The sequence below is a fragment of the Heptranchias perlo genome, chromosome 6, assembly GCF_035084215.1.
Source record: "Heptranchias perlo isolate sHepPer1 chromosome 6, sHepPer1.hap1, whole genome shotgun sequence".
In the NCBI taxonomy this organism is placed as follows: Eukaryota; Metazoa; Chordata; class Chondrichthyes; order Hexanchiformes; family Hexanchidae; genus Heptranchias; species Heptranchias perlo.
Genome location: NC_090330.1, coordinates 102590099 through 102602199, shown reverse-complemented (window position 1 = coordinate 102602199; position 12101 = coordinate 102590099). Strand labels below are relative to the sequence as shown.

Here is a 12101-nt window from a genome sequence, read left to right as displayed (position 1 = left end):
TTAGGTATTTTGGAAGAGTTTCAAAGCTCCGATCTTAGATGGTAACTAAACGGACAGTACCTTTGAAGCCGCCTCCCCCCAAACCCTCGTGGCTTTAAAATCAGAGCACACTTAAATCCAAACTTTGACAATACCTGAACTAACTCCATCATTATGGTAACTGCTCGGATGGATTGAGCCACTTAATATAAAAACACCACCCTTCTGTGCAGGATGGAACGGCACCTTTAAGTCATCCAAGATGCAGCTGAATGGCAATTATCAAAATAACTTGGCTGAGGGTAAATGGTCAAATCCAATTAAATGAAAAGGAATCGAGGACCAAGTTTTTCTAGTCATTCTATAACCTGCTGTATAAGAACCTGGGACGTGTCATTTAAACATAAGAAACGTCGGGAAATGTCAATCAGACTGTTTAACTCGTCAAATAGAAAACTAACAGTCACACCAATTCCTCTACTGCCGTCACCTCTCTAATGAAATTACTTTTTCAGGGGCATTTTTTTTTTGGCAAAACAAGGCTGACGTGCGCCTCCGCCCGCTGGATCGTTCAAAAGTGACCAAATCTCATCCTCATAACTCTATTACGAGGGATCATTCCAGCCCCATTGAATGAGATGTTTATACAGCTTTAGCCTTAAAGCACTAATCACAGCGTTTATTGTGCTAACCATATGGAGCTCCTATTTATACAGCAGGGAAAGCAGAGAAGCATGGCTCTCTATTTATACTTTACGATTTGTAAATGCAACAGAAATACATCCACACCATTTTTTTTTTGCCGGTATGTTAGTAAAAGTCTATGATTAAACAAATGGGAATGCTGAATGCTTAAGCAGCAAGTGCCGCGAAGTTTCTCTTTGTTAACCAAATAAACCCCCCTCCCCCTTTTATCTCGAGATATTCTCAGATTCATCCCAGATTGCAAATTACAAACTTCAAAGAAACAGCGATTGCCGGAGATCTATTTAACAGCGAATGGGGCTGCAGGGCACCGTGGCACAACGCTGGCTATGGAAGTCAGCTAAACAGGCCGGCGGATCGTTAATAACGATTTCGAGGTCTCCGCTGACACCATCCCCTATTTCTTGGCACATCTCCAGTGAAGGGTTAACACTGGGGTCGACACGTTGCTCATCTCCGTTGTCGCACTTCCAAGCCAATCAGTCGGCCGCGTTTCACCTTCCCAGGGTTAAGGCTTTACATGAGAAAGAGAGCGGAGCTGTTTTTGTAGTCGCTGCTGAAACTCTTGACTGTGGCTGTCTTTTCCCCCCAGCAAGACAGTCAGACAAAAGCTGAAATGTATTAAACACAGCAATTCATCATTCCCGCAGATGGGAAGCAGGAGCCGGCAGAGCTAGAAAGTGACTTGACTACCCATGGCTAACAATGGCTGGAGCATTGACAGGTCATTGGAACATTCCTTCCTGTAGCTATACTCAAGTTTGGAGAGGGGGGGGAAGAGATACTTTCTTAAATTCCAGCCCTGTCATTTCCAATTTTATGCTTTTTGGTCATGCTTGTATCTAGATTCAACAACATCTATTCAGCATATCAATCCTAATTAGACGATCTGGGGCTCGAAAGGATGGGAGATGGGCGATTTGCATAATTTAATCATAAATACTCAGTGATACATATTTCCAAATGCGTTTGTACAATTATCTTTCCATCCTTGGGGCAATCGTATTAATATGATTAGGCAATATTTCTGGCAAAAAAACAGGCAAGTGTGCACTCTTTTTAACTGCAGCTTAGAGCGATATGAAAAATTAATTAATTTCTGAAGAAAATCAATTTCTGTACGTGACCATATTAAACATAAGCCTAACCAAGACCAGAGTCCTGTCTACTTCAAGTCTTCTCGGCGCGAGGATGTCAGCTTATATGACGCATCATGATACTGAAGTGAAAGGAAGCAGTGATGTGTTCATTTAAATTTATTTTTGGAGGGGAGGTGGACACAACTGACAATCAAATCCAGGTCAGTTGTACACATTTGTATCATTTTTTCCTTCTGATCCGAGCAGCCTTGATACTCCAGCAAAATCTGCCTTCAGCCATTGTAATTGATTATTCACTACCCAACAGTAATGCATTCAAAAAAACATGACAGTAATATTACAATGCAATTAGCAGTCATCTTTTTTTTCCCTCTGTGAAAAATTATTTCACAGCACATCAACTGAATCGTTAAAGACATTGGATATTTTGAGAAAGTCGGTGCATGATGAAAAGGTATCGGTGATGCAGTTTGGATTATTCATAGTCGTGAATTGCAGCCTAAGCAGATTGAGGAAGGAGGCGGGGTGGGACGTACTGTCTCTTTAAGGTAGCACGCACCAAGAGTTTGTGTTTCATTTAAGCACAGCGTTAGTAGCGGCTTTGTGAGACAGCAAATACTTCAAGGTAAGTATTAACCCTTTCAAGACTGCAAAAAAAAAATTCAGCACCACAGCTTGAAGCAGAAAAGTATGCAGTGCGCTTAAACGAAGACGGAGATTTAAAGTTACACGGTGTTATGGCTTCATCTCATTCTACTTTGTAACATACATCATTGGAAATGCAAATTGTATTTGCAGATGTTAATTAAATCGGAACTGTCCCTATTTCTGAAGGCTGCAAAGAACACGTACCACTGGAAGTGTAGTTAATGTGCCATATACGGTAACAGAATGGAGCGTGTTTAAATACAGTATGGTAATTAATGGAGATGTATTTTTTTCAGAGCCATCTACTTAGAGCCTGAGCTCAAAACTACAAAATATTTTTTTAAAATGATTCTATTGGATCCAACTGTGCCATTTTGTCTTAATTGGCATTAAGGCCACTTGAGTGAATTCTATACTGTCTCATTTTTCATGCAATTTGGTTCCCATCCTGATCAGCCTTATGCCGTTCCTTTTTGAAGTTATTATTATCCCAATTCCCACTTGTATGCGGTTGCTGGGTGACTGGTATCTTAGCACCCATTTCCACTCGATATGATCTGAATCTGATCCAGCAATTCCCATGGGTGACATGAAAATACGCACAACTCCCTCATAAAACAAACAGCTACACGAACCAGGCAAAATAAAAAGTTGCCTTTGTCATTTTCGACTGTTCCTTCTCTCACACCGACAAAGTCCCACTGCACCATAGATGTAACATACACAAAGCACAGTGCTTTCTGTGTGAAACAATCTTCCTATGAATGTTAAGAATACTGCGAGCCCCATTAAACCCCTCGTGTTGTTAGTCTGAAGGAAGAATAGTTTGTTCAATGCAGCAATGACAGCAATAGTATTATTCTTATTCATTCCTCTCAAAACATCTCGTACCTCTTACACTCCCCCTGTGGACACTGACGGGAGGTCCCGCATTATAGCGTTTGTATTTGCTTACGGATAACTGCAGCAGAAAAGTTTTGTTTTCGCACGAAGTAATGCAACAGAGATAAGGAGTTCAAGTGAAGATGGTTTTTTTACAACTTTACTTTCAGGTCAAGAAAACAAATTTCAATTTAAACTTGGTTTATGATAAAATAATTACTTCATTTAAAACTAAAAGACATTGGCTTGGGGAAAATCATGCTTTAATCAAGCAAGAGGTGGAGATGAAATTTATAGGAAGTCTTGTTTTACCTTAATTTTAATTCAAATGATTTAAAATTGAAAGTCTGTGAAGAACACTTAAAGTTTTGAAGTCTCAATCTCCAAACAGGTGTGGTATTTGAGCCACGTGACCTAGACATACTGTGATCTTCTTTGACTGAAAGTATTTAAAATACCTTTCATTGACAGGGCTTACATGGGAGAATGGTATGTTTGTTTGAATTTTGGTAGTTTGGAACGCCACCTTGTATAGGCCAGAAGAAGGGATATGATCCCTCTAATCTAGCCTTTTCAAAGTGATTTGATTTGAAATACCGCTTAGAAACCATGACCTTTTTATGACACTTCTTGGCAGCAGCAGCATACCGCTGTCAAGCTATTGGATGACACCAAATGGCATTGCAAACAACAAATGAGTGAGCAGCCCTCTGAAAGAGAAATGGCTACCTAAGATGTTACAGTGCGAGGATCCAATCTGTTCACAATCTGATTGAAGATGTCTTTAATTCCGATTGTGTGTACGCCTGCACTTTCAGCAGTGATGTAATGGTTCCTGAAATAGTTCAGAGCGATTGTGAAAGTGATTGATTTCAATCTAACACAACCACTACCAGGTGCTTTCAAAGGCAATTACAGGCCTTGTGTGTTGCAGTATTAACCAAGCACCTTACTGTCATTAAACTCCCATGTATCACTGCCAGTCCCCCCACCCCCCAAAAAACGCACACAGTTTTATTGCAATTATTATTTAAGAATTACTGTTCCGTTTTTGCTCAATACCTAATTATTGTTCTAGTGCTGATTCTAATCTAAATGCACTTAGCTTTGAAATGATCAGACTTTGGAAGTACTGTATATAAAATTATGGACGTTGATTATTGTTAGGTGATAGGATCAAATGTGTGGCCCTCAAGACTTCACATTTCTGATAACTACAGATAGCCTTTATTAGGGTGTACAAAATAAATGTTTGTTCTACAATCTGAAATTATGTAACAAAAGCAACTTTTAAGTAATGTTCATCCTCACTCAAGTTCAGTAAAAAGTCATGCAACAGTTTCCTGTCACTCTGCTTATTCAATATGCCTCAGGAATCTCTTGCTCTCAATGTTTCTCACTCCACTTTTCCTGTTAATGACTATACTTCAAACAATGGCTCTCGAACCCTGTTACTTTGAATGTGAAACTCATTTGATTGAGTGACAAAAGGTAGTAATATCTTTGCTTGTTCTAAATGACTTAAACAAATCCTTTGACACTAAATGCATTTCATCCATGGCATCTGGCAACAACTTCTTACTTTGAACACAGAAAGAGACAATAAAATGTATTATTTCAGAAAACACAGAGTAAAAGTTAAGGGCAATTCCAGTTAACATAGTAAAAGATGTTCTTACTATCTAAGACTGCCCTTCAATCTGCTCAAATATTTGTTGGCACCACAAGATGTGTATCAATAGATTATCATAGTCTTTATTAACAAGTTACGGCTGTTCATACACTATGTGTGGTCTGCACTCAGAATTAATTCGCAGTAAGTATTTTTATAATCCAGAAGTTCAATTTCCCTAACTATCAGCATCAACTGTCATTTTAACTTTATTATTTTTTTAAATCTTTTTTGTTCCTGTATCAAACTGTGTTGCTATAAATCAGATAAGACTCCAGCACATGGGATCAAGCAGTAACTCAGACTTATGACTTACTTGCCTCCCAATGTCAGTTGTGGTTTCTTTTATCATAAACACAGCTCCCCTTCCTATATCCATTATACAAAGAAAAGCTCAATTTGTGTCACATTCAAGTGACAATATAAAATATAGCATCTCAATTCAATAACACGACCACTGATATCAAACTTTGTCACACCTGTTTCCTTCTTACCCTTTCTCTCACTAAGAGACCCTGGACTGAGTACAGAGGTCATCGACAGAGCACCAGGTCACATTCTCAGCAAAAACCATGTTACATATTATAACTAACCCCTGTTTTAGCCTATTGCCTCATTCACCTTTATATTAAACTAGACTCTGAGTTGTTAGTAGGCATGAAAGAGTTACAGACTTCAGGATGCTTGTGCATGTAACAGTTGGTAGAAAAGTTATTTATACTTATCTCTTGTAGAAAGACTAATCTGAACACCACTCTGGGCCACACATAGTAGATCACTGAATGATTAGATGTATCTGTATGCATCAGCTAACTATAATGAAAACACTTTCATTTGCAGTCTACCACTTTATGTAATACATTTCTGATGGAAATTCAAACCAAGCATCTCATACCATCAAAAACCTCATTTGTTGGCGAACCCCTGCTTTTGTGCCTGCTTGTACTTTGAGCACTATGTACATGACATTTTGCTGTTGCCATTGAGTGAATTTGGTTTGCTATAGATTTTTTCAGCTTAAATTAAGTTCTCCTTTGGAAACTGCTTTTAACGGAAAAGAAAGGACACTTTTGGTAAGTTAAGTACAAGGATTTGAAGTTTCTGTATCTCACTGTTCAAGCAGTTGAAACACAACACTATTTTTGTAAGTAAGAGAATACACAATATGTGTGCTAGTAATTTGAACCTTTTAATGGACAGCAGTAACATTTATTTACTAGCATAACATGACGTGGAACAAAATTTCATTTGTTAGTCTATTTGTATAATTCCTGCAAATTAAGAAATGTCCACAGTTCTATACATTGTTTCTCATTCTATTTGATAATAGAAGTCACCTTCACAGGTTTGAAATTATACAGGGAATCCAAGTGAAGAATGTAAGAATATTCTGAAAGTATCAGGACAGAAATTCAGGTGTGATATTCCCGGACTTCCTTAGAATTTACTGTATACCTAAAAAGTATGATTTGAGAATTGAAAAGAACAAAAAGAAAAAAGTTCTCAATGATATATTTTAATAGAAAAATGTAGTGTTGAAGTCAAGGACTAATACCAAGGTATATGATGATCTGAGAAATCACTCTGCTAATGAGAGGAAACTTGCACAGTATACACTGTATATACATTAAAACAGCAAGTATAACTTCTGGACCCAATAGGCAATGTACACTGTTTACTACACCAGTGAAATATCATATAATGCATTCTGTTCAAGCTCACATACATGATCCAAAAACATAGATACTTTTGATTATACGTTCATCTACTCAAATAATGTGGGCAGAATACTGGACTTGAACAATTTTCTAATGTACTGTTATTAGAACAAGATTCATATTATTCTAGGGAATGTTCCACTTTAAATATTATAACTCCGATGTTAAAAAATTAACTCAATTAAAAACTGATTCTTGTATTTGATTAACTTAATATGTAACTTAACTTGTATCTGATTAACTTTAGGGATGGGCAATAAATGCTGGCCTTGCCAGTGACACCCACATCACATGAATGAAAAAAAATAACAACCAATAATGGCCTATATTAATATATTAAGCAGACAGCTTCCATGTATGGGTCCTTGTGTGTACAACACTACTTTAAAAATCACAGTGCCAGTCCATTACTCAAAGGTTTAATGATCATTAAGATATAAAACTGCAGTCAGTGATAATTAAATCTTCTCATGAAAAGTTACAGCAATAAGGAAATAAATAATCAAAATTATTAATATTTTCTGACTTCCATCAATCAGTTATGTATCTAGCTAGCACCACACTGTCAATTTATGTCACATCCCATATTACTGCATTGAGGAAAAGCTTGTCCTATTATGAAGTAATGCATGAAGCACTCATGTGGTGTATAAAGATACCCTAGCATAAAGTAAGCTGATTATTACATTTTATAAGTATTTTATGCCCATCGCTGGATCAAATGAAATCATAAATTTATATATAGCAAAGAGTAAATAATATTGTCAACAGGACGTGGGGTAAAGTTAAGGTCTTTGAATCAGCCAGCCGCTGGTCCACTGCATTGTATGAAGTCATTTTAATAATTCCACTGCATTAACTGGTTTGATCATCTGAAGAGTAAATTGATTCTGTAGCTTTTTATGCATCAATAAGCATTAAATGACTGAGGTAGCTAAGCAGGGTGCTGTAACCATGTCTGATGGGTGTAAGCTCTCTGTGATCTGATTGTTTTTAAACCTGAGCAGTGCAACATTCTTTTTTTCAAAAAGAGGAATCTTACTTTTAATTCTCATTTTAAAACCAGAGGAATCATGCTGTTGTAATGACAGAACATTGTGACATTCTCAGTAAGAGAGGTTAAGGATCATCTATTTAACCTTAACATGTAACAAAAGCTATGATAACTTTCAACAAGGGTGTCGTCAAGGTAACATATTTTAAAGTAACTCTTTCATGAGATGAGATCATTCTTCTGAACACTGGACTACAGTGTGTGGGAAAAGACACCAACACTTTTAATTCACTAATGGATCCTTCAGATGAACATAAACATAGCAGGCTAAGTGACAGTCGGAAAAGACAGAAAAGTATTATTTTAACTCTAGAATTTCTTTAAATTATGAATTTATCTTATTATTACAAGAAGTCACTTACAAAAAAAAACAAGGAGCTTTAAACCAACAGAAACCTGATGAGGGCAAAGAAAGAGTTATCAATGTGGGTGTTGTGAATGTTGTCCTTGCAACATGTGATACAGCCAGACTCTTTTAAATTGATATGGATCATTAAAGAGCACAGTACAATGTACATGTAAGAACTCTGTGATGTGCCATATATTCTAAAGCATAAAAAGATCAAAGTAAAGCCATTAATGGGTGGTGTAAAAGCACAGTTGTTGGCAGCCATCTGGTACAGCTTGTTATTTTAGAACACATCATGTAAGTGAGAATATGCTCAATGGATTTTTATTAGTTGAAACATTTATTAATGAAAACTTCTTATTTTGTAGTAAGGAAAAAGCAAGGGACTTTGCCAATTGCAACTTATCTTCCTTTAAACTGATGTGGCTAATTATTACTCAAGGACTAAGTAATGCACTGAAACATTGTAAGATTAAACCTTACAAGAACTGAATTGAGATGACAGCAAAAGTAAAGACAACATTTTATGAAAGATTTCAAAGCTTATTTCTGTAAAATATATTATGTGAACGATTCTAGATTTTCTTGTAACAGGTACTCACATGAAAGTTAGTCTTGCCTGTTCTTAAGGGGAGGTTTGAGGCTCATATACCCTCTCCAAGGAATAGTATGGAACAGTTCATTGTTCTAAGATATGTGTGTGTGAGAGATACCACAAATCGGCGTGTGTTAGCTTAAAGCTCTGTTTAGAGTAAAACAAACACGGGTGCAGAAGTTGTCATGTGGGATTTACTTTTTTTTACTTGTTCCAAATCATTCTTTAAAAAGAGCATAACATTATTGCAAAGTTTCAGGGCTGCATCCTGAAGCTGTCTTCCCCTATACGCACAACAACAGGGATTTAAGCAAATGGACCCATACGTATTGGAGCATCGTTTGTGTGCAAACGTTAATCTTTTCAAATCAGTTCGAAGTTCTCAGAAAAACCCATTCGGGTTGATGACATTTAAAAGTAGGTCACTCGTGGCTACAATACACTTCATATCAGGCCAGAAACGCTTAAACTGCTTTGTAGGATTGCCAATATCACCTCACTTTGGGACTCTGATAAGATCAGCAGGTGGTATTGGAAAGGCGTGAACCTCGGCTACAGCTGATCGACTCTCGTCTGGAGTAAATAAAACCCAGGAGCATGTTTTTTTTAAAATATATTAGCAATCCTACTTTAGTCTTCAGGACCGGTTATTATCGATGTGGGGGATTAGTTAGAACAGGGGGGACACGGTACAGGTGACGGTGATAACGTTAGAATGAGTGAAAACCGTTGCCTCCCCTCTCTCTCTCTCTCTCTGAAGCACTGCGCACAGAAACACTGGGCTGAGTTTGGGAGAGTTTCCCGGAGGAGTTGAACCTACAGGAATTGCGGTGAAATCGCCGGGGAAGAACTTAAGCTCCATTTAGAACCTCACACCCTAACAACAGAGTGACTGATATCGTCCGCTCATGAAGGGGGGGGGGGGGGGAGAGGGTGAAAAAATCCTGTTCGAATTTGCCACGTAAACTTTAACCTTTGGGACTTGGGCGAAGTCGACCTCAGCACAGAAAGCGGTGGCGTTTTCAACAAGCCAGTTCCCCCTCTTGACTTTAAAACTTTGTCTCGCTTTGGGTGGGACTTTCATTCCTGCTTATTTTTAAAAAAAATAAAGTGCAAAACTTTCGCTTTCAATGGTGGGTGGGGGGAGTTGACATGGAAGTAAGTTGTGTGAAAGCAACCAGGGGTGACTTTTAAGTGAGGGCTGATCGCACCCCCATGTGCCTACGATCGATTCGCGCCTGGTCTGATGGCTCACTAACCCCCCCCCACCTCTCTCTGTTCTCCCCTTTCCATGTCCATCCTTGCCCACCTCTGCCTGCCCCCGACCATCCCGTCCCCGTCTCCTTGATAGGACTCTTACCTGGCGTTAGTGCAATCGTTGTAGAGGATCTCGAAGTCCTTCCTGGAGATCAGCTTGCAGCGATTGACCCCAGGCTGGATGGCACCGAGACCCCTCAGGATGCGGACTTGCTCCACGTTGCAGACCACGGGCGTTATATCCAGCCTCTTTAACTTGGTGTAGACGGTGTGAAGCCCGCCGACCAGGTGCTTGAGGAACAGATCGAAAGCCTGGGGTAGGCAGATGAGCTCGTGTCCGTCCACGGTGAACGAGGCCACCTTAGCCCCCCTCAGCTCGACCATCTTGCACTCGTTGTTCTGCGGCGTGTTCTCCACCGGAGACGGCGTGGAATAAACCGGCTTGGAGCTGCCGTCAGCCCGGAATAAAGTCTGTCCCGCTGCTCCTGCTCCTGCTCCTCCTCCTCCTCCACCAGCCGCCGCCGCCGCCACCGAGGACGCAGAAATGGAAGAGATCGCAGGGGATGAAGAAGAAGAGGAGGATGAGGAGGAGGAGGAGGATGAAGGGGTCGAGATGGGAGTCTGATTCACCGGGGCTGGTGGGATCAGGGCAACCGGGACGGCCATGGTCGCTGGTACATATAGATTTTTTTTTTAGAAAAAAAAGCGACTATATTCTCCTTTAAAGAAAAATCAACACACATTCATTAAAAAAAAAAGAATGATTAAGGTGGGTTTTGTGGCTGATCAAAGTTGTCCTCTGCTCCGCAGTCCAGCTCTGGCTTGTTCAAGTTGTTATTATTGTTATTATTTTGTTGAAGAGAAGCAGAGAGAAGGCGAAGGGCTGTCGGACAAACACACACATAACACACACATACACATAAACATCAAAAGGAGAAATGGCTTGTCACACGGTATCCCGGGGGCGGAGCAATTAACTTTCCAGCCAGGAATAAATCAAATAGCACCCTTTCCACTCGCATCATGAAGAGAGAGAGAGAGAGAGAGAATGGCACACCAATTCTTGTACTCGAATAGGAAGGACAGCAAGCCACAGGAGAGACGGGACAAGTTTACAATAATATCGCTTCTCCAATCTAATACTTGAAATGTAATGGAAATCGAGGGAGAGAGAGAGAGAGAGATCAACTTTCCAACCAGCAATGACTCATAAGAACATAAGAAATAGCAGCAGGACCCAGGTTGCAGAAACTCCTCCGGCTCAACAGTGATCACAGGGCAATAAAGCGTAGCGCCAGATTAATGCACCGAAATGTTACCCCCCCCCCTCCTTCAAAAAAAAAGACACAATGTCAAACTGAACCCCCCTCCTTCCCCCCGTAATAAATCAAACCGGATCATTCCTCTAATCTCAATACATTGACAGACTCATTGCGAAGGATCTGGTGGAATCAGCAGATTAACTTTGCGACCACGTTAGGTGACCGACACGCTGCCCATCGGTAGTGTAAGGGGAGGGGTGGTATATGTGATGGTATACGTATGGATACGAGAGATTCTACATACAGTCACTTTTAAATCAGGAACACGTCAATCAGCTGGATCACCCATTCAATCAATACTTTCCCAGTAATCTGGGATAAAGTGGAAAAAAAAGAGGAAAACACATCAGATCAACTTTAATAATTAAAATAAATCTTAAAATGGTAGAATTCGAAAAGCTGCGTTCAGACCAGCGAATAGGCGACACGCAGGCACCCCTCCCACTCATCGAAGTCTGTCGTTTTTATACGAAAACATAAAGAAATACCAAAGTTATTAAAAACACAACAGGACAGAACAAACAGGCCAGCCAGTGAACCTCCCGATGGAAATTATACCTTAGCCAAGGGATTTTGTAACAATTAACACACACACACACACTCAAATCTAGCAAATAACTGCACAAGATCGATACCCAAATGTGTAGATATTGTATACAGGCTAGGAATCAGATGGTATAATGTAGTCAGCATCAGCACAATAGAATTAACAGAGCTTTCTCATTGTGGAGGTTCGCTCTTTAATCCCACTGTGATCATTCTGGTCTAAAATAACATAATTAAATATGCAAAAAGCTATTTTAAATCCACAGTTCTGGAA

The 12101-nt window shown here is 39.4% G+C and overlaps 1 protein-coding gene across 5 annotated transcripts in view; it reads right to left on the bottom strand.

Moving 5' to 3' along the window:
• The window catches only part of LOC137323113 (dachshund homolog 1-like), a 427393-nt gene extending 416260 nt beyond the window's left edge, over positions 1-11133 (bottom strand). For 2 of the 5 annotated variants that reach the window (XM_067986551.1, XM_067986553.1), the window contains exon 1: positions 10063-11133. In XM_067986551.1, the coding sequence (XP_067842652.1) occupies positions 10063-10625 (563 nt within the window). In that variant the 5' untranslated portion in view covers positions 10626-11133. The remainder of the gene's footprint in view (positions 1-10062) is intronic. The other 3 variants (XM_067986549.1, XM_067986552.1, XM_067986550.1) reach the window with 2 other exon arrangements.
• Between the last annotated feature and the right edge of the window lie 968 nt (positions 11134-12101).